General features: G+C 54.3%; 7 protein-coding genes across 7 annotated transcripts; 3 read left to right on the top strand and 4 right to left on the bottom strand.

The window, feature by feature from the left end:
- Positions 1 to 200: 200 nt before the first annotated feature.
- On the top strand, positions 201 to 2407 carry IWZ02DRAFT_494833 (P-loop containing nucleoside triphosphate hydrolase protein; the record flags this gene model as incomplete). The annotated part of the gene is made up of 7 exons (XM_066770074.1): positions 201 to 283; positions 333 to 341; positions 395 to 602; positions 658 to 1257; positions 1309 to 1474; positions 1525 to 2022; positions 2070 to 2407. 7 exons carry the CDS (start codon positions 201 to 203, stop codon positions 2405 to 2407), a joined length of 1902 nt encoding a protein of 633 aa, XP_066617906.1.
- Positions 2408 to 3635: 1228 nt separating this feature from the next.
- Positions 3636 to 5055, bottom strand: IWZ02DRAFT_386587 (major facilitator superfamily domain-containing protein; the record flags this gene model as incomplete). Its single annotated transcript, XM_066765481.1, has 2 exons — positions 3636 to 4649; positions 4699 to 5055. The coding sequence occupies 2 exons, from the start codon at positions 5053 to 5055 to the stop codon at positions 3636 to 3638; spliced, it is 1371 nt and encodes a 456-aa protein (XP_066617905.1).
- A 1311-nt stretch (positions 5056 to 6366) lies between these two features.
- Positions 6367 to 8177, top strand: IWZ02DRAFT_145780 (uncharacterized protein). Its single transcript, XM_066761836.1, has one exon. The coding sequence runs from the start codon at positions 6630 to 6632 to the stop codon at positions 8028 to 8030; it is 1401 nt and encodes a 466-aa protein (XP_066617904.1). The 5' UTR covers positions 6367 to 6629; the 3' UTR covers positions 8031 to 8177.
- On the bottom strand, positions 8168 to 9707 carry IWZ02DRAFT_145767 (RNA ligase/cyclic nucleotide phosphodiesterase). The gene is made up of 3 exons (XM_066761835.1): positions 9454 to 9707; positions 9097 to 9340; positions 8168 to 8979 (listed from the first exon to the last, which is right to left on the bottom strand). Exons 1-3 carry the CDS (start codon positions 9583 to 9585, stop codon positions 8306 to 8308), a joined length of 1050 nt encoding a protein of 349 aa, XP_066617903.1. The 5' UTR covers positions 9586 to 9707; the 3' UTR covers positions 8168 to 8305.
- A 591-nt stretch (positions 9708 to 10298) lies between these two features.
- Positions 10299 to 13340, bottom strand: IWZ02DRAFT_145738 (VTC domain-containing protein). The gene is made up of 3 exons (XM_066761833.1): positions 13143 to 13340; positions 12601 to 13060; positions 10299 to 12433 (listed from the first exon to the last, which is right to left on the bottom strand). The coding sequence occupies exons 1-3, from the start codon at positions 13145 to 13147 to the stop codon at positions 10430 to 10432; spliced, it is 2469 nt and encodes an 822-aa protein (XP_066617902.1). The 5' UTR covers positions 13148 to 13340; the 3' UTR covers positions 10299 to 10429.
- Positions 13341 to 14262: 922 nt separating this feature from the next.
- On the top strand, positions 14263 to 17320 carry IWZ02DRAFT_145720 (muts domain V-domain-containing protein). Its single transcript, XM_066761832.1, has 2 exons — positions 14263 to 14491; positions 14539 to 17320. Exons 1-2 carry the CDS (start codon positions 14336 to 14338, stop codon positions 17161 to 17163), a joined length of 2781 nt encoding a protein of 926 aa, XP_066617901.1. The 5' UTR covers positions 14263 to 14335; the 3' UTR covers positions 17164 to 17320.
- A 2834-nt stretch (positions 17321 to 20154) lies between these two features.
- IWZ02DRAFT_464643 (RNA-binding protein) lies at positions 20155 to 23428 on the bottom strand. The gene is made up of 5 exons (XM_066768408.1): positions 23112 to 23428; positions 22774 to 23052; positions 21683 to 21723; positions 21470 to 21633; positions 20155 to 21423 (listed from the first exon to the last, which is right to left on the bottom strand). The coding sequence occupies exons 1-5, from the start codon at positions 23153 to 23155 to the stop codon at positions 20293 to 20295; spliced, it is 1659 nt and encodes a 552-aa protein (XP_066617900.1). The 5' UTR covers positions 23156 to 23428; the 3' UTR covers positions 20155 to 20292.
- Positions 23429 to 23498: the final 70 nt, after the last annotated feature.

The raw sequence follows: 23498 nt of genomic DNA, 5'->3' as shown, positions 1-23498 counted from the left end.
GGCTGAGCTGGACGATTGGCTGCAGTCAGAGTTACAGCTCATATCTTGGGTCTTCAAATCGCGCACAGCCACCAGCGATATGGACAGCCCCCAAATCTTCCATTTAAGAAGGCCGTAAAGCACTTTAGAACAACAAAAGGCTGCCGAACAAGGCTCTTGCGATTCACAAAGGACCATTTCTCAATATTTCCGTGCGCGATATGTCAGAAAGAGCCAAAGAAGCGGGGAAGGAGGGTGGACCACACGCCGAGGAAGTGAAGCGCATCAAACGCGTGGACCAATAGTACTGTCGCCACGAGCCGCGAAGTGACAGAGCTAACACGGTACGACAGTTTCGACTAGTAAGAGCGAATTCGAGACAAGTGTTAGATGACTGTCTAACAGTCGATTGCAGTCGTACCTTTACGGAGAAGCAGAGAACATCGGCCAAACCTCAGAAGAAAGAGCACAAGAAAGGCTTAGTGCTTATCGTACAGCGACACATAAACGAAAAAGGTCGCCTGGCGGGGACTGACGTTGCCATCACCAGCCCAGCATTGGCCACTGTCCTGGAAGAGCTCAACCCAGATGTAGACAGTTTGGAGCAACTAGACCCTCCAGTCGTAGGTTTGGCTTTGTGTTTCGTGTGGTCCAGAGCCAGAGACTGAGATTGCACAGGCCGATCCGGATCTTTTCTACCATTCGCGCCATAGGTTGAAGGAAAGGCTTCAAATTGAACAGTCGAAAGAAAACCGAGACGATGCAATCATCACTGCACTCGTTGCTGCTCTGGAATACATCCAGGCCGACCACGGAGAAACGGTCGGAAACATGGACAGACTGCTTGCAAGAAGCGAAATCACCTGGGAACTTCTCTGGGCATTGTTCATTCCAGGCCGCCTCGTTTACCACTACCACGAGATGACACAACAAAAACAACTGCTACGCTTCCGTAAGATGCTCAGAAGAGTGGACTTCGAAACTCGGTTAAGTTATTGGAGACTTGATTGTGACATGGTGGTTTTCGACGGCGAAAAGTTTGGTCTTACCAAAGTCGACTATTTCCGGGTCTATGAGTATCCAGGCGCTCAAAAGATTACTGACTTGATCCTGTATCCACTGGAGTTTGTCGAAAACAAGGACGCGATCTTCGATCATGCTGTGGCTCGAGGCAAGCGTTACCATGGTATCAGGGAGGCGAGGTACATGGAATGCGATGGGCCTGCGATACGCGAGATACTGAACAAAGACCTGAAGCCAAAAAGGTTCACCTTTCCAGTAAGCCATGCCCAAAATCTAGCCGTCTGTTAGCGCTTACTGAACATCCAGGCATTTGGAAGGGCTATGATTGACGCAAAAGGCTTCCGGACATTTGAGCCCAACGCCACGTATAACTACAATGTTTACAAGCAGTTGGGATCCGATATTGACGACGAGATGTACGCAATCTGCAGTCCCATTGTCATGGGATTCACTTTCGGCATGAAACAATGGGGTACGTACTAACAACCAAGATCTTGGTGGAGCCTTACTGAAGATGCCCAGGCGGTCTTGGCATGGACTACTGCCGCGAAATACAGTGGGGCAGCGAGGCCTTCCGCGACCTGGTGCTCGATGAAACGAAGAAGAAGCTGGTCCACGCGCTGGTAACACAACACAGGTCAAGCACCTTTGATGACATTGTCGTGGGGAAGGGGAAGGGGTTGATTGGATTGTTGTGCGGCCGTCCCGGATGTGGAAAGACATTGACGGTAGAGGCAATCTCAGAAGAGACGCGGAAGCCTCTTTACTCTGTCAGTGCGGGAGAGCTTGGAACAAACCCTGCCGATGTTGACACCCGCCTGACCGAAGTCCTCGAGTTGGCAAAACGATGGGGCGCGGTGCTTTTGCTTGACGAGGCCGACGTTTTCCTTCAACGCCGCAGCGATTCGGACATTGTGCGAAACGCGTTAGTTTCCATCTTTTTGCGGCAACTTGAGTACTACAAAGGGATTCTGGTACTTACCACGAACCGAATTGGCGCATTTGATGATGCTTTCGAAAGTAAGAGATCCTTGGGACACTCTCGCAGACGGGACTGACGAATGCAGGTCGAATCCACTTCAGCCTCCACTATCCTGATCTGAACGAGGATTCTCGAAAGCAACTGTGGAGGTCATTTCTTAATCGACTCAAGAGGGTGTCACAACTTCAGGTCTCCATTGATGCTGCCCAAATCAACGAGCTTGCGAAACACGATCTGAACGGGAGACAAATCAAGAACCTGATCAGCAACTCTCTTTCAATGGCACTCCATGAGGAGTCTTCAGCTTTGCGAATCGACCATGTTCGCACAAGTCTCAATGTGCTCTGGGACTGGAGGAAGGCAGTGGAGCAAGAGTTACCAACAGAAACCGCTGCCATGTTAGTGACCAAAGCAGCATATTGAGCTTTGTTATTGACGCGAAGATGCCGGGTGGTTGGGGTTGTGGAGGGTGAAGGTGCGCTTCATGGCGTTAATCCGGACGGTATCTTGGTAGAATTTCAATCTTTCGCGGCTCGTCGCCAATCGACAGGCGACTCATACGAATGCTCTGTTAGCAGCCAGCCTTGCCAAAGACTGCACAGCCACGTCAGCGGCGGATGACTGCAGATAGCCACCGCCTCGCTCAACACGCGTGGTCATCATTCCTTATTTTGAAGAACCTCCCCGCCTTGCATTCAAAGCCTCAACTGGTTCAGCCTCCAGCCAGTGATGGCCGACAGCGGAAACCTGATCTCTACCAGGACGAGACGTTCAGCGACTTCGACTCTGCCATGTGCAGACATCGAATCATCGTGATGTCTGTTCAAATCTTCGCTCAAGTCGAGAAACTCTCGCCTTTTACAATCTTCAATACTTGTTCCCCGGGACAGCGACAGAAAAACCACCAACAGCTACAATACCCCATACCACCCTGTTCCTCTTTTCCATTCGTTTGCGACAACGTGGAGGTCGCAAAGTCAACGATAGAGCGACGACTCTTTCGTTGTCACTGCAGCAATTTCGACCCAGGCATTGTTGAAAGAAAAGCCTTCAAGGCACCGTACGGCATTCGTAAATGCGGAACTTCAAGAATTCGCCGAAAACCCTGAAATGGCTCAAAATCGCTTTTCGTGTCAACAGCCAGTCGCGAGTCTGACACAGCGAAGGTGCCACCATTGTGCGATGACTTGCCTTAGTCATTATGAAGAAATGACTTCCGGACAACCCCCAATGAACATAGAGAGACTCGATGTTGCGTCGCTCGTCGACCATTTCGTAAAGGACTTTCGCGAGAGGAGCACAATGACATCCTCGGCGCATGTCGTTGAGCAAAGAACAGCAGAAGAAGCGGAGAGGAAGAATGCAGCGAAGGAGTGGGATTGTATGAACAAGGTGCCTCTGATGAAGATTTCTATCGTAGATATACAGGGCGGAGAGACAAACGTCAACCGTGACAAGCCGTCGGAAACGTGTCTATGCTGTTTCACCCCCAAGCATCGCAATCAATGCGGGCGCGCTATGAACCGAGCGCCAAAAACGCCATGCTGTTGCACTCGCAGTCTAAGGCGATCTCAAAGAGGAGAAAGTCGAATTGAATGACAGAAAATTTGAAAGGGTATCGATGAACGGCAACGAGCTAAACCAGCCAGTCCTACACCTTGGTCTTGGGGTTGGCGCCGGCAACGGCGATTCTACTCGCCGCAATAACCAGACTGCCCGATATCTGCATCACGCCGCAGAAAATCTTCAGGCCCGTGAAGCTGCCGTTGTCGGCGCTGACGATTTGGCCGCCGATCGGGTTGCTGATGAGGGCTGCAATGGAAATGGCTGCAAACATACTTCCGGTGCGGACACCAATTTTCCTCACATCGGAGATTTGGGCAATGCAGGCGGGCAACATGCTGACGAAAGCTCCTGAGCCGAAGCCGTAGGCCGCGGCAAAGACGATGAGGGCGGCATTGGAGGATGCGGGAATCCAGAGCGCAAGATCAAGAACACCGGTAGCCAGGCATAGAACAATCATGACGTTGAAGCGGCCGACCTTGTCGCCAACGTAACCAGGGAGCACACGGCCGAATAGTGACAGCGCGTTCAATATTGGAATGATGTAGGCGGCAAGGCGGGTCGACATGCCCTCGGCGGTAGCTTGCACGATGAGGTAGTTGATCGGAATGAACATGCCCATGAAGAAGAGAAAGGCGCCGACGGTGAGAAGTACAAAGGTCGGCTCCGTAAATGGAAGAAGGAATTCGACGGGCTGGAACGGTTTCTTCATAGGAGGAATACGCGACTTGACGGTGAGGTTGGCAATGATGAGCAAACCCAGCATGAGAAAGGCAGAAACACGCATGGCCCAGCCGAAGCCAATCGAATCGACGAGATGGTCGGTCATGATGGGGAAGACGATGCCGCCGATGGAGGATCCAGCAGCCATGACTCCAAAGGCGAGGGCGCGCTTGCGGAAGAACCAAGTGGTAAGCGAGGACATGCCGGCATAGAAGATCATGCTCGTTCCAATCGGGGAACAGATGCCTTGGGCCAGTATGAACTGGTAGTACTCCTTGCAGAGGGAGGTCATCATGATGCCGAAGACGTGGAGCAGCGAGCCGAAGAAAAGAATACCGCGCGGTCCGTGGTTATCGTAGAGCTTGCCTATGAATGGGCCCTGTCACGTGTCAGTTTTGCTCTTGAGAGTGGGGTTGGTGGGAGCTTACGCCGAAGAACATCATGAAGACTTCAAGCGAAGGAATCCATGACACGGTACTCGACGAATAGTTTTTCAACATGTGTGTCTGATAGTAGTCTTGGAACACGCCCACGGTGTTTATCCAGCCAAAACTACAGAAAAGACAACAGAAACCGCCAACACAGCAAAGCCATGCGGACCATCCGCCGTCAGGGAAAGCCTTGGGATCCATCATGGGATTTCCAGGCGGCGGAGCGGCTCCTTTCTCGACATCTTGGGGCGGCGCCTGGGGCGGCGATTCCAATTCGGGTAGGATGCTGGCATCGGTGGCCTTGGGGTCAGCGTGTGCCTTGTGCGACGACAGGCTGGCGGCGTCGGTGGGCATTGTTTGGCGTGCGTTGTGCTCGACTGCTTTGGCCTTGATAGACTCGTCCGAGAGAGAAGGCATGGAGACGGAGGGCTCCGTCATTTTTGGGGAGTTTGTGGCGGTGGACATTGTTTCCCTCGTGACCGGAGGTTGGAGATGCGAGACTTGTTTGGAGAAAGGACGCAAGGAGAGGCAGGCGCGCCGGAAAGGTCGATGGGGCCAGAGCCTCAGGGTGTGATCAGAAGTCGTCGATGAGGAGGATGGAGGGCCAGCTTGGGCGGGAATTGTGCCAATATATGTGGCTCGCAAGCCGTGGGACAGTGGCGCGCCATGATTTGATGTGGGAGTGAACTAGGCTTCGATGCGGATGCAACCAAATCAGCACCGCACGCACGCACGCACGCGTCGGGCCCGAAACGGGCACAAAGAAGGAAAAACATCATGCAGGTCGGAGCGGTAATTGAGTCAGAGTTAAGGGCGAGAGGTGATAAATAGTACCTAAGGAATAGCGCGCTGAGCGACGCCGTCAGCAATTGTCTGTCAAGTGGTTGTGGTTGGTTGGTCGAGTGGTTGGAGCCGTCATGGTTCACCTCTCTCTCGCCCTCGGTCTTGTGCCGACCCCGAGACAGACGGGACCTGACAACCAACTCTTCCACTTCGATTCCCCCATAACTATCTCTTCAACATGAGACTTGCTCCATGCCGGCGCGGACGCCACAACCGCTTTTCATCCAGGGGCTGACTCGTCGACGACATGCCGACCCTTTTTCCTCGTCCATTTAGTCGACCCGCCAATCACGACCCGCGTCGCCCTGCACACTCGACCACAATCGGTCTGCCTGGGACACGCCAAACCAGCGAGCAGCCTGGACGCAGGTCAGCCATGAGCCATCCGAGCGCCATCTGCATCACCGAGACAGGATTCTCCACCCTCCTGGATCCGGCCCCCGCGCCCCTCGTCTGCCTCGTGATGCTGAGCCAGCGGCCGTGGAAAAAGGAATCCACCATGGATATTGCGACGACCACGCACGGCAGCCAGAATCTTGACGTGGCTGCTCGAACCTGAGATCGTGCTTACTTATCTGGGCCGTTTGCCGGCTCGCGCGTCTTCTCGCTCGACCAACCACCGTCCTTCTAGAATTCATCGGCGAAAGAAGCAATGAAGCCGACCAGGCTCTGCCAGCGCCGCCGCAATCGGCTGCAGGAGTTCTCTCAACGGCCCATCACAACCTTCAGCTCCGTCCCGTCATGCCCGTTTCTTCGAGCCGAATGATTCTCATTCAACGGCCCTCGGCATGCTCGGTCCGCCTTCCCCGCCTGTCGACGCGGGAGATGTTCCCGCGTGAGCGCAGGAATCCCAGTCGACGCGATACGGGTCCATCTGCCTTCCTTCGCCCTGTCTTCGACGTCTGGTGTTCGCTGGGCTTGACTGGGTCGTGTCGCGCGCCACAAATGCTTGGATGCGCCAGCCGAGACATGGCACTGGAGCACAAAACACTTCCAAACCTGGAAAGGTGCACTGACGGGAGGAGTCCTGTGACGAGCTGGTGAGCGGAGCGGAGAGACGGAGCGACGGACTGAGGCCATGCCGCATGGGAGAGACGGGGGGCGGGGCCAATCAGAGCACGTGTGGAGTCGCAATGTCTGTTGCTGTTCTCAGCCCTGTTTGGCCCGAGTGCGACCTGACCTGGCTGTTGGTCTCTGGTTCGTTTTGTTGTCCCCGTTTATTTGCTCTCCCTTTTTGCTTTTTGATCGAAGCATCCTCTCCATCTTTCTGTGGCCCTAACCAACCAGGAAATTCAACAGAACATCTTCTATTGCGCTTGGGCTCTTTGTCCTCTCTCCTTTTTGATTCTCCATCTCACTCTCCGCGCAATCCCTCAATTTTCGTCGCTCACATACCCCCTCTCTCCCTGACGCAACACCAAACCCACTGTCCCATCATCGACTCGAAGCGCCTAGTCAAAACGCCACAAGCGTCGTGCAACGTCCGACCTAAGCGAGCTGCACATCACACGTTCCCCCTTTCCGCGTCTTCTGATCGGAAGGACCAGCGAATTGGATTTCGTGGCAGAGAGTTCAGGCATGCCGAGTGGCCGGTCTACGCACGGAGCTGTGTATGGCGCTCATCAGATCGAACCCTCTCCTCAAATTCAGTGGAGGATGAAGATCTGGGCGGTTTCCCGTGGGTCAGCCAGCTGCGCGGCAACGTCAGTCTGAACCAGGGCTGCCGCTCGCTGCTGCAGCAGACAGAAACTAGCACTACGTGCGCCCGTTTCTTTTTTGCGCTGGTGAGTGCAGCGCAACGCAGCGCAGCCCTTGGACGCAACAACGACAAGAAGAAATGTGCCCTCCCAGACAGACAGACAGAGCGACAGATGCAGGGGCAAGGTCACAGGTACGAAGCTTTCTCCTCACCAATCAAGCCGCCGCGAGGCTCAGCATCCGGTCCCCCTCGACGCGCACAAGCGGGCAAGCACACCACACACACGGCGCACGAAGCACGAGTATCGTTCCAGGGCAGCGCCACCGAGGCGTCGCTCTCGTCTCTACTTCAGACGATTCGCTCCAGCGCATACACCGCATGCCGTGCAGCAGCAGCAGAAGAATCGCGACGGCGTCCATCTGGTCGTCGACGGTGGCAGCAGCAGCCCACTGCTTCCAGACAGACGCAGGCGCGGATGCATGCGCCCGCGCCGCCTGGCTTCCGCGTATGGCATTTTGCAGCCGTCGCTGGCGCAAGCGGCTGGGCTGGTCGCGGAGATTGCCGTCTGCTGCTGCCCGCTCTTTTGAGATGGATGTGGTGGGTCGAGCGTCGCTGTGGTCATGACTGTCAGGCGAGACGGAGGCGCCGGCCCTTGTGCTGCACGTTGTCTGTTGGAGACGTCGACGCTGGCCGTGGCGTAATTCACAGCGGCTGGTGCGTTTGTAGTTCCCTCGAAGGCGGTGTCGGAAAGGTGAGAGCTGTCTGTGGCCGGCAATTCTGCTTCTAGAAGGCCGTTAGCCGCGAGAAGTTGTACATGGAATAGAAAGACGCCATAATTTTGGTCAGACGACATGCTATGAATATCTCTGTCCATCAGAGCTTTGCGAATGCTGCAAGCGGGAAGGTACAGCATCAAACGGAAAAGACCAACCAGCTAGACTTCTATCTTCTATAGACTGTACGGACCAGAATAATCTACCTTCTCCACCTACACCCTTGTCTTCCCTCTCCATCTACTCCTCCGTCTCCCCTATCCGTCACAAGCAGGCAAGCACGCAAACCTTAAAACCCCTCGCCCAACATGACCGTCTCGCCACCACTCCCATACCACAGCGTGCCCATCCGACAATCCAGTCCCTTGCCCTCACCAACAACCCACTCGCCGCCATCCCTGACTCCCTTTCCCTTCTGCGCGTCATCACTCGGCCAATACTCGCTCCTCAACCACGCATTAATCTCGTCCACCTTCTGCATCAACGCCGCAACACGCGCCCGATCAACGCCCTTCGCCTCATCCCCATCGACGAAGAAATCCCCTGCCTCGATGAACCGTCCAATCGTCAGGTGCGCGCTCGACACGACGTAGCGACTGTCAACATGCACGCCCGCGCGTGTGGCGAGGTCGTACAAGTCGCGGCGGAGATGGTGATACGAGTATCCATCGTCATTTCTACCCCGCGGACGGCCGGCGCTGTCGGTGGTGGTGCCGTTGGAGTCGGAAGGGGAAGACACGAGGCCTTCGCCGGCGGCGGGCAGGAAGGACAGCGCGAGCGCGGACGCATCGAACGAGAGGAGCGGCTTGATGAGGCGCGCGCGGTGCGTTTGCGTGTACGATGTTATGGCAGCCATGTGCGAGCGCAGTGTGGCGATGAGCGGCGGGATGGCGTCGGGCGGTTGCGAGTGCGTTATTTCGAGGGCCGTCATGTGGAGCGAGGGGAGTGGCATGCGCCAGAGGTCTGAATGGTATAAAATGTGAGCTCAAGGAATGTGTACGGTATGGGACGTGTAGAATGATTCGAGTTCAGCTGGGATACGGTTTACAGAGAGGAACAAGAAGGTATCGAAGGACATACTGGGCACAACGCTTCCCACCCTCTGCTGCACTTCCTCAACCAAGCTCTTGATCTTGGGCGGCGGCCGCGCCCAGAACACCAGGCAGTGCCGCGTATCCTTGAAGCCGGGCTCTATCTCTGGCTTCTCTAGTCGCAACAAGATGGGATCGATGCTGACGCCTTTGAACTCGGGCGAGAGAAGCTTCTCCTTTTGCTGTGCGTTGCGGCCTTCGCGGTGCGCAGAGTAGCGGACTTGAAGCTGTTTCTGGTGACCTCTTAGCACGGGAATTGTGGCGTGAGTGAGAAGACGTGGGAATTGAATTCGAAACGTGTAGTGGGCTATCAGGAGTTTTCCAGCTTCTACAGAGAAAGACTCACCACATCACCAGCGGCAGCTTCGATGAGCACATCATACGGATTCGACGACGCGCTGCTGCCCGAGCCGGCCGCCACGCCGCTGAAGTCGTTGTACTCGGGCGTGACGGTAGGCTGGCTTGAGTAGTTGCTCATCTTGAACCTGCCCTTCTTAAATCCCAAGGAAATGCCCCTTTCTCACAATCAATGCTCACTCTACGGGGTCAGCTGTCGCCCTTGTTGTCTCTCAACCCGAGCTCTTTACTCAGCCGTCGACAGAATGTCGCCTGATAACAATCAATCAGACTTCAATGCCCTGACAAACCGACGTACAAATAAGCCTCACCAAGCTCTGTCCAGTAGCCTTGGCGGATCCCGCAAGACCGAGTCGCGATCGCTGATCAATAGCCGGTGGTCGATGGTCGGTGGTCGGCGTGTGGGACGTTGCGGCCGAGGTGCGCACATGGTCGAGGTCCCTCCCGTCGGTCCCTGCGTTAGGGAGATCGCCCGCTAGCAAGCGACAAAGGGACGGCGCTATTTTTGGCACTAGACATTTCTGCTGACGTTTCGAACCGCTTTTCATAGCGCGCCACGGTCCCTAACATGCTCGTTGTTATCTCCGCTTCTGCGCGAATTTAATCAAGCCAGGTGAAGGCTCCGGGCGTTGCGACAAGACGGTTCTCAGAATTTAAAGACTGGGGTTGCATTGTGGCTGGAAGGCGAGGTGGTATTCTTTGATACAACGACAAACAATATCCAAGATGTTAGCCCGAGATAAATCTCTGGCATGTCGTGCGTAAGGGGTCTCGACCCTACTTTATGTACAAAACAGCCATTGGCGCTACAACGAAGAAACTACGCAGTGTTTGAATTAGGTATGTACCCGGGACCCATCAAACATCCAGTCTATTTTTTCCCCACGACCGCTAGTAAGACAAAAGAAAAATACACAACGAAAGAAGCCGAAAAAGAATTTACAGGTCGCTCGTGGTTCAGCCCTTCAAGCATCCTTCAAACCTCCTTTCCATCCGTTTTCGCCGGCACTGATGCGCATGCCGAAGCTGATCACGACTGCACACAACAGTCCGACGCACAGCGCTGTCGGGCCGTACTTGTCGTGATACCGCACCGCTCTCCTGTTCCTGATCTTGTCCACACGCCATAGGTAAAGGCCCATTGAGTATAAAAGCGCAAGAGTCGCAATGATTGTAAAGGCCCAAGCAGATGCAAGAGCGACGGCGTCGCCAAAGTTGAGCAACGTCGCCGCGATACTGCCGAGGATGATGCTGAATTCCAACCACGACAAGAACGTCCGCTCGGCCGCGAAGTAGACCTTGGGCTCGACGCGCACCGGGACGTGGATGCGCTTGCCTTTTGGCGCCTTGAATCTCTTGACCTCCCCAGTTGCACGCGGCACGCCCATGCCGCCATTGACACCGGCCGGCATGGGCGTGGCTCGAGGCTTCGGGACAAGGTTGCGCAGGAAGAGCCAGGTGCGCTCGGCCGCAAGAGTCACGTTGTGCTCCACGACCTTGCGGCGATACGTCCATCCCCCAACGCGCTTGGCTTCCTCGAGGTCGTCGGATTCGTCCTCGGAGTCGTAAAGCGGGTAGTCGTCTTCTGGGTGGGGAAGTGGGCGGGCCGCGATGCGCTCCTCGATGTCGAGCTCGTTGGGGCCAGGCTCGCGGTTGTTTGCCTGGTTTCCGTTGACGGGAGGAGTTCCGTTGCCGTTCTGGGCGGCGTAATCGCGGCGCTGCTCCTCGTCGTGTTGCTCCATAATGTCACGAGCTGCACGGAGGCGTTTCATATCTTCATTGTCGGAGCCATCGTTCTCGGGGAGTGCGAGGTTGTCCTCTACGTCTGATTCGTCGTCATCGAAGGGGCCGCTGGTCGAGATGTCGGCAGATTGGTTCGGTCGCTCGATTCCGAAGCGGTGGGAGATCGGCTTGCGGATATCCACATCCATCTGCGGCATCCAAAACGGCAGCAGGTGAATCCTCTTGGGCTGCAACTTGGCGGTTCCGTGGATAAATTTGCTGAACTTGGGAACTGCCTCGACCAGGTGGCTGGCAGTGAGCTCACGGATCCATTGGGGTGGTTCCTGGCCCATTTGCGTCTGAAGTTTGACCTCGAGAACGGCATATGGGAAGCGCTCGACGTCCTCGGGCGGCAACTGGGAGAACGGATAATCGATGCCAATGTCCATACGACGCCAGTTCTTTCCGGCCCTTTGCCTGCCGTCGAGGTTGTCTTCGCGAGTCATGGTCAGCTCCGTGTCGAGAGAGATGCGCACGCGAGCGTCTCCCGGCAGCTGGAAAGCCGTGCGGTTGTAGAAGCTTCGCGTGACAGGAACAAGCTTGCGTGTAATCACACGGTATTGAATCTCTCGTGCAAGTTGCTCCAGATCGGCAATCTCCTTCTCACTCTTCTTTCCCTCTTTCCGCATCTTGTCAAAAACTTGCTCGACAGTCATCTTGCCAGCCAAGAATGCGTTCACGTTCTTCTCCTTGAGAGCGAATCGTGCCTTGACCGACTTTTCGCCAGTCCAGTCCTCGCGGTGAGTTTTCCTCTCCACGAAGATCGTGTCTGTTTCCATGCCACCATACCAGCGAAGGCGAATGGCCTCGGCGCCCTCGGTCTTCTTCAGACGTCCCGTGTAGAGTTCCCATGTATCGGTGTTGTCGTAGTAGATGGAAGAGATGGCGGAGTCTTTAGGATCAAACTCTTTGCTGGCATTAAAGACGAGCACCGGCAGATGCTTGAGGATAATGAGCTTGAGCTCGGTGATATTGTCTGGATGCACCCAATACTTTGTGGTCTGGCGAACGAAGTTTTGTTGCGTGCCGCCTGCCGACGAATCACCCTTGGTCGGGTTGCCGCGAGTACGAACGAGGTCATAAAGTTTCGAAAGCTTGACGATGAATTCATCGTAGTTGTCCTTGAAGAAGGGCTTTGCGCGGAGACGAGTAGCAAAGACAGGCTTGAGGTGCCATGATGTCACTTTCTGCCGAGTGTCAGAAGGCTGTTGCGGATGACATCATTCTCTTCCATGTCTGCGCCGCACGAATGCACTGTGCCGCAACCTCGTGCAGAGATTTTTTCTTCCAAATTTCAAAGATCTCCGCAGGGTATCGGATGAGGGAGAACTGGACAGAGGTGTGGTTGACTTACGTCGTGCTTCTTGATAATCTTTTGGAAACCAGTGTAGTTGAGCTGCGTAAACTTGGCCAGATCGTGGACGTCGGCGATAACATCGCTGACATCCTCTTCAAGCAGCATGAAGTCTTCTTCGGAGGGCGCCTCCACCGGAGCTCCATTGTTGGACTGCTCTGCGCGAGAGATGACATCGGTGACCTCCTTCTCGGATGCCTTGATGCGGCGCACGATTTCTTGACTCTTGACTTGTTGGAACGTGTGGACCTTATCGAGCTCTTGCTCTAGCTCACGAACAAAGCGCTGCTCGTCTTCCTCGTTCCATTCGGCTGGGGGCTTGCGCTTGCTGCCAGCAGACTTGGCGGCGGTAGAAGCGTCTCCGGGACTGGACTTCTTGAGACTATCCTTAAGGTCGTCGTAGGAGATGTAGTAGTAATACCAGTCCTTGATCAGAGAGGTGCGGAGCTGCTGGCCGAACCTGCGAAAGCATCAAAGCAAGCCGGTCAGTGATTGGAGAGCGACGCGGGCAATGACGGAGATGGTTGCAGGGGAGAACGCACCTCATCTTGGCGCGCGCCGACGGGAAATCGTGTCAGAGAGCGGGCGGAAAGGCAAACAATGCGACCTTGAGGCTTAGCAGGGACGGAGAGGGAAAGGAAACTCGAGACAGCGCGACGCGATCCCAAACCCGGGCAGCAGAAAGGTGAGATGACACGGCGGACCGGAGTGCGGAGGAGAGAGAGAGTCCCAAGACTCTTGGTAGGGTCATATGTGGATGGCTGTTTCGCTACCGCTTGGCCCAATCACGACTGGCGCTTGCCCACGTTGCTGATCCGTGCCATCTGATCCGCCCTTCATGTTGGTCCTGAACCTTAACCAACACCAACATTTCCAATTGTATACAATTGTATCGTCTTTTCGCTGTCAAATTTATTCGAATGGTCCAGTCGAGCTCCAGCAGCAGTGTCGCATCAAGAGACAGCAGCATAAACTTGCCGCGACAGCAAGCTTCGTGCATTCCAGCCCGTCCTCTTTTTCGGGTAGAAAAAAGCAACGAAAACGTTCTGCAGCCAGTCAGCTGAAGCCTTGCCCAAACGGGCTATTCAATCTCTTTCGAGCTCATCGCTGGAAACAGCACTATAGATAGACCATGATGCATTTCCCAGAATGATCCCTGGCGAGAATTCTTCTGACCTTAGAACCCAAATTGCATGTGATGCTCGACATTGTGCCACAAAGGTCGGAGATATCCAGATCATTGTCAATCCGGGCTGTCAATGGCTGTCCAATTTTGAATTAGCCGACACAACGATTCGAGTCCCCAAAGAGCGCAGAGCCGGTATTGGTAGATTCTAACAGGCCTTTTCAGAAGCGTAGTCATCGAGGGTTGCGTGGACTCGAATGCCGGACTGCTGATATGGTCGAGATGAGGAGAGCGAGTTTCGCGGTCGCTTGTATCTAACTTTAGAGAAGCCGATTGAAAGGTGCCCAGGCTCGTCTTCCTCGCAGCGAGTGATGCGACAGAAAAAGGTGTCGGCCGACTTGGCCGACGACCTGGAGCGAGGTCAAGATTAGATCCCGCCATCAGATATGTAGCAAAGCACGGACCACCTACGACGCGACACTCGCCTACATGTAGGCAACATACATGTAGGTACGCGTCTACGCGTCTACGCGTCTCCCGCTTCCGACACCCGACGTCGTCCTCTCTCAAACCATCAACGCGCCAGCTGCGCTCATCCATCAAAGCAACATGGCCTCGCGTCCGGAGCTCAAGGTCGACGATGAGCCTGGCTTCATCAGATTTTTTCGCCAGCTTTCGTCCAAGGACGAAGACACGATCCGCATCTTCGATCGCAACGACTATTACACGGCCCACGGAGACGATGCGACTTTCATCGCACGCACTGTGAGCATCGCGCCCTTCTGTAAGAGGGTGAAGCTGACACAAATCAGGTCTATCGCACCACTTCTGTCCTCCGCCAGCTCGGTCGTGAACCAGGACTAGATTCCGTAACCCTCAGCGTAACCGTCTTCCGCAACTTTCTCCGCGAAGCCCTTTTCCGCCTTGGAAAACGCATCGAAATATGGGAATCCGTCGGCAGAGTCTGGAAGCTTGCAAAGCAGGCCTCCCCGGGCAACTTGCAAGATGTCGAAGAGGATCTGGGTGGACAGCTCGAGGCTGCGCCCATAATACTCGCCGTCAAAATCTCTGCTAAGGCAGACGGTCGGAGTGTTGGTGTGTGCTTTGCAGATGCCACTGTTCGAGAGTTAGGCGTTTCCGAATTTCTGGACAACGACCTTTACTCCAACTTTGAAAGCCTCATCATTCAGCTTGGTGTCAGGGAGTGTTTGGTGCATTCAGAGGGGGCGAAGAAGGACGTCGAACTCGCAAAGCTGAGGGCCATTGCCGAAAACTGCGGCTGCGCCGTCTCCGAGCGGTCAATGGCAGATTTTACAACAAAAGACATTGAGCAAGACTTGACGAGGTTGCTGCGTGGTGAGCTGGTTGCTGGTGCACTTCCACAGACTGAGCTCAAGCTAGCCATGGGTGCGGCAGCTGCGCTCATCAAGTATCTCGGCCTTATGTCAGCTCAAGACAATTTCGGCCAATACCAGCTGTACCAACACGATCTCTCGCAGTACATGAAGCTTGACGCAGCCGCGTTAAAGGCCCTGAATTTGATGCCTGGCCCCCGGGATGGATCCAAGACAATGAGCTTGTATGGCTTGCTCAACCACTGCAAGACCCCGGTCGGAAGTCGCTTGCTGGCACAATGGCTCAAGCAGCCGCTGATGAATTCCGAAGAGATCGAAAAGAGGCAGCAGCTGGTGGAAGCATTCGTCATGGACACCGAGTTGAGGCAAACAATGCAAGAAGAGCACCTCAGGTCCATCCCAGATCTCTACCGGCTGGCAAAAAAATTCCAAAGAAAAATGGCCAACCTCGAGGACGTGGTCAGGGTCTACCAAGTGGCAATCCGCCTGCCCGGGTTCTTGGGAACGTTGGAAGGAGTCATGGATGAGCAGTATAAGGACCCGCTGGATGCGCAGTACACGGGCAAGCTTCAAGAATACTCCAATAGCTTGGGAAAGCTTCAAGAAATGGTCGAGACGACAGTCGACCTGGAGGCTTTGGAAAATCACGAATTCATCATCAAATCCGAGTTTGACGACAGTCTGCGCGCAATCCGGAAGCGACTCGAAAAAGTCAAATACGAAATGGACGTCGAGCACAGGCGCGTCGGAAACGACTTGGACCAGGATACGGAGAAGAAGCTCTTCCTCGAAAATCATAGAGTCCATGGCTGGTGTTTTCGCTTAACTAGGAACGAGGCAGGATGCATCCGCAACAAGAAGCAGTACCAAGAGTGTTCGACACAAAAGAACGGCGTCTACTTCACTACCAGCAATCTGCAACAGCTTCGCCGCGAATTCGACCAGCTTTCCGAAAACTACAATCGCACACAGTCCGGCCTCGTCAACGAAGTTGTCAATATTGCTGCATCCTACTGCCCCGTTCTCGAAAAACTCGCCGCTGTGCTCGCGCACCTCGATGTCATTGTCAGCTTCGCCCATGTTTCTGTACACGCCCCAACGGCCTTCATCCGGCCCAAGATGCACCCGCGGGGCACCGGTAACACAATCCTCAAGGAAGCCCGCCACCCCTGCATGGAGATGCAAGACGACATCAACTTCATCACCAACGACGTGTCCCTGGTCCGCAGTGAATCAGAATTTCTAATCATAACTGGGCCAAACATGGGCGGAAAGAGTACATACATCCGACAGATCGGCGTCATCGCTTTATTGGCCCAGATCGGCTGTTTCGTGCCTTGCACCGAGGCCGAGCTGTCCATCTTCGACAGCATACTCGCCCGCGTTGGCGCGAGCGACAGCACGCTCAAAGGCGTTTCCACCTTTATGGCTGAGATGCTCGAGACGGCCAACATCCTCAAGTCGGCGACGCGCGAGTCGCTCATCATCATCGACGAGCTCGGCCGCGGCACCAGTACCTATGACGGCTTCGGCCTCGCGTGGGCGATATCCGAGCACATTGTCTGCGAGATAGGCGCCTTTGCTGCCTTTGCAACGCACTTCCACGAGTTGACTGCGCTCGTGGACACGTACCCGCAGGTGCAGAACCTCCATGTCGTCGCGCACATTGGCGACCTGTCAAATTCCTCTACTAATGACGACGCGCCCTCTGAGAAGCGCCCCGAAGTGACGCTGCTCTACAAGGTCGAGCCAGGTGTCTGCGATCAGTCGTTCGGCATCCACGTGGCGGAGCTGGTCCGCTTCCCGCCCAAGGTGATTGCCATGGCGAAACGCAAGGCCGACGAGTTGGAAGACTTTTCGAGCAAGCATGAACAGGTCGACGCTGGCGTCGGCGACGTCAGCAAAGAGGATGTCGAAGAAGGCACACGCTTGCTCAAGGAGACTCTGGCCCGGTGGAAAAAGGCGTGTGAGCAAGAAGGCTTGACGAGCAAAGCGGAGCGCGTTGAGAAGCTGAGGGAGGTCGTGGGTGCTGATGATCGATTGAGCGGGAATGCGTTCTTCAAGCGGGTCAAGGCGTTGTGATGGCGAGTCGCTGGCCCTCGCTGCTTTTCCGTGTGAAGTAGGAATTTCTCTCCTTTTTTCGAAGACACTGAGTAGGTTGCCGCGTAGTTGCTTTGGGAAAGACTCACTATATGGGCTGGCGTTCTATCTGCGGAGGCGTTGCTTCTACACGGGGCTGGCGCTTGTTTCTCGTCCGGTTTTTTTCCAACGACGAAGCGTCTTTTTGTCTGTTTATAAGGAAAAACTAATCTCTGTTCTCTTGTCTGGCTGCTTTCTTCCCGCCTGCGACGTGGACGCCACGCAACTCACCTCACCCTCGATTGGACAATACGAGAATGCGCGACTATCCACGGCGACCTCACTGCTCATCGAATAAAATAAACAACCAGAGGACAAGGAGACGGCGCGTCACTTTGCTCATTTTCGCTCTCAAGTTTTTGATGCGCCACCAAAACGTCAGCGTATACCACCGGGTCTGGGTCCTTCAACCCAGCTATTCTCAAAAAAGCGTGAGAGTGTTGGTAGAGAGCTCGGTCAAGCCAATCCGCGGAAGAGATTTGATGAATTGTCATTGGTAACAAACAGTCTGGACTATAAGAAGATAATGCAAAAAAATACGAGACATCGAGGAAAGTCGATGAACAAGCACCGAAATGAAAGCAAAAAGAAGTCGTCACTGCAAGAGACCCATCCGACGGCCATTCTGTGCGCGATTGGTCCCCGCCAGCCAATAGCCATGACATGTATAACTGGGATTAATGGCAACGATCGTTCTTTACGGTTGTAAAATAAAAAGCGAAGTCAGAATGCAAGTCTAACAAGACCTGTGCCGACTTTGGGACGTCCTCAGAGCGTGACCAGCTTGAATTTGGAGTGAGAACGTCTTTCTTGTCCGCCAACAAAGCGATCAACGTGGGACCACTTCATGCTCGAAACAAGCGGACATGCTGTACAAGGCTCCGACACCATGTGTTTCAGATCCGTAAAAAAGCACTTCAACCCTTCCACACGCTCGGTCTTTTTCAAACTTGAAGTCAAATGAAAATGGGCAGCCCATACAGGAACGGCCCGAACACCTACTTTTTGTACTCGGCCAAGAAGAGTACCGGGTCTGAGACTTGAGGTAGCTTCTCGATCCCATACCATTTCCGCAACCAGGCTTTGGGGAAAATCTTTCATTTTCTCATCCATTATTGTTGTGGAATCGGCGTTTTGGACAAGCGAGTTCCAGATCTGGTGGGGTTGATCCGTTGCCGGTGCAAACATGATGTTTTTCATTGTCGTGGAAAGCAAACTAATGGTCGATAAGTCCACGAGCCCAGGCGTACTCCATTGTTGCCCTTAATGGGCAATTTTCTTGTATAACCGTGAAATGTCGCTGGTCTCCTGCTTGATTTGCAGCCCAGGTCACTGGAGTCTACACGTAGACATGTCGGTTATCCTCGGCAACGCTGGTTTCATTTGAGGCCCATGACCAGTCGGGAGCTGGAAACTTTGTGGCGCCTAATTAGAGCGTTCGCGAAAACGTTGAGTAACCATAGGCAATCTTCAACAGGACGTTCGTCTCAAAATTGGCCTTTGGCAGTCGGTAGTAGCAAGAGTCTGAGCCGTAAATTGCAATTGATATCCTGATAACCGCTTTGTAAATGTCCGATGGGCTTTTGAGGGCCTTGTAGAGGGAGTACGACAAACGTGGGCTCCACTCGACAAGTTTGCTCTTTTGTCTAGTTCCAAAGTCTTTTATGAAAGCAGACTCGGCGTCCGCCTCACTCTGAGCTTTGTGTACCTCGCATCATACTCTGATGTTGCCATTGCTAAGGTACAGGGTTCTTTCTGAAAGGACAGCTTCCTGATAGGTTCAGCCGCGTCTTGACCATGACGAATGTGCTCTTTCGCAAGCTGAATCGTAAGGATCATTGAAATCGTTTTGGACGAGCTTGTGTCCATCGACACACACCTCCCTAAGCGGTGGGGATAAGATAATACCCGGAATACCAGAATCCATGTTGATGAGCAAACGGAAGCAACAAGCAGCACGTAGGCCGAGGGAAACACATCGCCTATGGACTGAACTTGGCATTCGATGTTTTCCTTGTCATCCTTAACGATACAAAAAACATCGGCCCAAAGATACGGTGTGTGTGCGCTGGGGCGACTCAAGTCACGAATTGGCGGGTAAACTCTGCAACTGAAATTTACTCATCTCATTCAATGCGGTAGTCATCTGCTATAAAGGATGCTGAGAGACTCTTTAAAGTGGATATGGGCGTGTGGAAGCACATAACCACACTACATTTCCCTCGCTATTTGTTTCTTGAAGACAGCTAAGTGGGTCACAGCATGGCTTATCAGGCGCGTTCAGTCCGCAGTATTCTTCCATCTAGCGTCAGCCTTACTCTGCCTCCTTAAAGAAGTGGGAGCGATAGAGTCACATACGCCTTTCTGCGATGCAACCAACCTCCGACGCCTTGCGACATCGATACCCGTTGTACCCTTCATTGACACAGGTGAGACCGGCGCAACATTTTTCGGCCGGGCTCTCCGCCTCGTTGTAATGCAGGCAGATGTCTTTCGTTGTCAGATGAGAGGATGAATATTGTAGCTGGCCGAACATGACTAACCGTTTTGCCTTCGGCAAACACCCTTGCCCTTTTTTCCCTCTACGCTAGGGAAGATAGCAATGGACGAGAAAATCATCAAGATAAAGATATGCATTGAGAGAGAAACGTGGGTTGAAGTCATTGTGAACAAATGTGGGAAATGTTAGATTTTAAAATAAGATAGTTCCGATGATCTAAGGATGAATTTTGTCTCATGGATCGGACGGGTGTCATTTCGGGCGTTATTGTTACTGACTAGCCCTAGGGCCTCTACAGGGTATGGATAACTCGGGCGGGATAGGCGGAATGAATAGGGTATAGGTGGCTTAGGTGGGAATTGGGCACCACCCTGCGCGATTTCTTAAAAACAAGCATGAATGAACTTCACATCTTTAGCAAAAAAGCAAGGATCCGAGTCGGAAGTAAAACTTAAAGGGCTAAGCCTGCTAAAGAACTATACGCACGCAGTGATCCTAGCCCGATAAACCTACTCCTTCCGCACTCAAGCACATCGAGCAAGGCCATCGACCCTACCTCCCGCCAAACGAAATCAGTTCCGCATGTAAGGATGGTAGCCCCTGTGGCCGCCCCTTCCGCCACCACGATAGTTGGCGCCGGGCTTGCCGGCATTCTTGGGGCCTGTCGGCGCATTCGCAGGCGCGTTGCTAGGCTGGACAGGAGTTGCAGGGCTCTGTGAACCACCACGGCCCATGCCGCCACGATAGGGACCAAAGCCACCACGGCCGCCAAAGTTGCCGCGAGCGCCGGCAGCGCCTTGAGGACCAGTCGGCGGCATGTTTGGCTGGGGAACGTCGTCGTACATGCCCTCCCAGCTGGTGGGGCCGCCCTGATTGTAGCCCTGTTGGCCGTACTGCATGCGACGGGCCTGCTGCTGCTGCTCGTACTTTTGCTGCTCGAATGCGAGTTGTTCCTGGGCGTTGAAGCCGGGACGGTTAGCAGCAGCGGCCATAATAGCCGGATTGCTGGGGCCTCCTTGGAATCCGCCGCCCATGCTGGCTTGCTGCATTTGCTGCTGTTGCATCTGCTGCGCTTGTTGTTGCATCATGGGGCTCATGCCACCATTGGGAGACATTGGGTGCGGTGATCCAGATTGCTGCATTTGCTGCTGCAACATTTGCTGCATCGCCATGTATTGCTGCATCCACTGTGGCATCATCATCGGCGGCACTTGTCCTCCCATCATTCCGCCAGCTGCTCCGCTTCGAATCGCATTGAGCATGGCGCTTACCGCAGCCCAGTCCTTGGCATCCTTTGCTCTGGACGTTCCGGGAGGACCTTCGCCACCTTGCTGCTGGGCTTGCTGGTTGTCGAATCCGCCGTCGCGAGGACCAAATCGGCCGCGATGACCAAACTTGGATTCATCACCATCCTTGAGATTGCCTCGGGGCTGAGCTTTTTTGACTTCGATGGGTTTGCCGTGGATTTGCAGCGGTTGCTTGAGACAAGCGGTGACAGCAGCCTCGCCATCGAATGTCACGAAGCCGAACCCACGAGGACGACCCGTGTCCTTGTCGATCATGAGTGTGGCATCGATGATGTTGCCGAACTGGGAAAAGAATTCTTTGAACTCGGCCTCGTTCGTCTCCTGGCTGACACCACCGACGAAAATCTTGGCAGTCTTTTCCTGCTCCTCTCGAGGAATGGCTCTCTTTGGATCAATCTGCTTTAATTAGCGGAAACCCGACATCTTCCAGGTCACAACTAACGATTTTACCATCCAGGTAGTGCTCCTTAACCATGACAATGTTGACCGTCTTTGGATCCTTGAAAGTGAGGAACCCGAAGCCGCGGGAGCGGCCAGTAGCTCCATCCCGCATTACAGTGCATTCTGCAACTTCTCCGAACTGAGAAAAGTACTCCCTAAGAGACTCTGCGCAGAGTTAGTGCCTGGTAGGCAGGAATCTTGTCCTGTTACTTACGATCTGTCGTCTCCCAGTTCAAGCCACCAATAAACATTTTTCTATGTGGCTGTTAGCATGCACCGTCGACAGTCCAATTCGAAACGAAAGGTCTCAAAGGACAGGGCTGCGTGAGTCGGTGTCTCATTTCTCCAGAGGTTGCGGTAGTTCCGGGCGGGTCTTTCATTGTGTTCTCCATGTTGTTGGCGCCTTGAGGTCAGGGGAAGGAGGGCTGAGCGGTTCAGTGTTGACGGAGAGAAGGGTCGCTTGCGGGCGGCTGGTCCTTTGGCGACCGTGCCGAGGGACAGCTACGGCGTCGAAAATCGCCGCTGGTGAAGCTTCCCGATTCGCGGTCTGGCTGACAGTGCCGCAGCCACGTCCAATCGTCGCATGAGCACACTGATGGTCGGCGGGAAGCGTCTTTGTTTTGCTACGAACCGAAGGCCATGGATTCTGCCAGCTTCGCTAACGAAGTGTAGATCCGGACCATCTACCTGCTCGAAGCTATCCTCGCTGGCTGCTACGGATATTGTCTGGACAAGTTCTGCTCCCTAACGGTGGCAGATTCTGAGTTTCTTCTGTGGCTGACGAATCATGGGTGGCGTACGAAGTAGTTGTAAAGCCAGTCTCCGGTAGACACTCCACCTCATTGACTCTCTTCGCTTGCTCATTTCCCGTTTTCAATATCAACGCGTGCTGAGCGACGTCTGCTTCCACAGGTCAGACAATCGTCGCCCCAAAAGGACGCTATTTTGGACCACGCAGCCACAAAATTAAGCTGGTCTCGCCGTCGATCCAACCCTGGAGATTTTTGCGTTCTTGAACCACCAAACCGCTCGTCAGGCGGAATTTTCCGTGACGTTTCTGCGCCGGGAAGAGTAATTCAAACATCGCTGGTTTCAGGCCTCAACCACAACCTTGAAGCACCGGAGATCGCCTCCCACTGGGAATGCCAATGTCGTCGCCAGAATGTGATCCAATATCCATGATGAAGGACAGCGCCCGGGATCGCCGCAGTAGAGACACCGACTCACGTTTTTGCCATACTAGACAAGTGGGAATTGGGGCTATGGGAAGAAACAGACTGAGGGAAACGCAAACAGGCTACTCACCCATCCTCTTTGATGCCAATTGGCTTCGAATATTCGTTGCTGTTGCTCTCTCCGTTGCCATGTTGAAATCCCGCGCTGTCGTCATTTTCCATTTGCAAGTCGTCCGCGTCTCCGGCGCCTTGAAACCCGCCGGAACCATTGTGATCTGCGCCTTGCTGTTCTCGTAACACAGCGGGGGTCGAGACTTGCGCGACTGATGTAGCTTCCGGTGCGGGATCTGGCTGCCGAGCGGGAGCAGAGGGTTGGGCGGGTTTGGCTTGGACATCGTCGTTGTCGTAGCTGGGAAACACGTTAGAAACTCGATGCTCGGCCCCACACGGACATTTGGGTAGACTCACAGGTCTGCGAAGAGATCCTCGTCGAGCTCCTCAGGATCAGCCATACTGAAGTGAAGGGGATTCGAGGTAAACGGGGTTGGGACTCGAGCTCAGAGGCGGGCAAGCCGAGCGCACGCGGCCCGGGCTGCAAAGTTGGAAGGATGCAACCGGCGGGTTCCGAAGGGTCAAGCGACGCTGGGGAAGGGTATCGCGAGAGCGGTGATCGCTCAGCGAGAAGCAGAGGATGGTTGAAAATACGGTCGCAACTTGGGTCGCGGGGTTGGTCGCAAACAAGGTCGCGGGGCGGAGTGGAGGTGGTGCGTTGTGATGATAGGTTTCAGGTTGTTGGTGAGGAGGCGGCTCGCTCGACTAGCGTCGCGATCACGTGCTGGTGTCGGGCCGCCGCAC

The sequence above is a fragment of the Phyllosticta citriasiana genome (assembly GCF_038021145.1).
Source record: "Phyllosticta citriasiana strain CBS 120426 chromosome Unknown IWZ02scaffold_20, whole genome shotgun sequence".
Classification (NCBI taxonomy): Eukaryota; Fungi; Ascomycota; class Dothideomycetes; order Botryosphaeriales; family Phyllostictaceae; genus Phyllosticta; species Phyllosticta citriasiana.
This window is presented reverse-complemented; position numbering and strand designations above follow the sequence as displayed.

Excerpts from the sequence above, each read along its gene's own strand:
- IWZ02DRAFT_145780 (XM_066761836.1), top strand. The coding sequence starts at position 6,630 with ATGGGAGAGACGGGGGGCGGGGCCAATCAGAGCACGTGTGGAGTCGCA.
- IWZ02DRAFT_145767 (XM_066761835.1), bottom strand. The coding sequence starts at position 9,585 with ATGAGCAACTACTCAAGCCAGCCTACCGTCACGCCCGAGTACAACGAC. Across the intron at positions 9,341-9,453 it reads AAGCTGCCGCTGGTGATGTG|AAACAGCTTCAAGTCCGCTA; the intron begins GTGAGTCTTTCT and ends AGAGGTCACCAG. Across the intron at positions 8,980-9,096 it reads GGTGGGAAGCGTTGTGCCCA|ACCTCTGGCGCATGCCACTC; the intron begins GTATGTCCTTCG and ends TATACCATTCAG.
- IWZ02DRAFT_145738 (XM_066761833.1), bottom strand. Across the intron at positions 12,434-12,600 it reads AGATTATCAAGAAGCACGAC|AAAGTGACATCATGGCACCT; the intron begins GTAAGTCAACCA and ends GACACTCGGCAG.
- IWZ02DRAFT_145720 (XM_066761832.1), top strand. The coding sequence starts at position 14,336 with ATGGCCTCGCGTCCGGAGCTCAAGGTCGACGATGAGCCTGGCTTCATC. Across the intron at positions 14,492-14,538 it reads CGACTTTCATCGCACGCACT|GTCTATCGCACCACTTCTGT; the intron begins GTGAGCATCGCG and ends GACACAAATCAG.
- IWZ02DRAFT_464643 (XM_066768408.1), bottom strand. The coding sequence starts at position 23,155 with ATGGCTGATCCTGAGGAGCTCGACGAGGATCTCTTCGCAGACCT. Across the intron at positions 21,634-21,682 it reads GAACTGGGAGACGACAGATC|AGTCTCTTAGGGAGTACTTT; the intron begins GTAAGTAACAGG and ends AACTCTGCGCAG. Across the intron at positions 21,424-21,469 it reads ACTACCTGGATGGTAAAATC|ATTGATCCAAAGAGAGCCAT; the intron begins GTTAGTTGTGAC and ends TAATTAAAGCAG.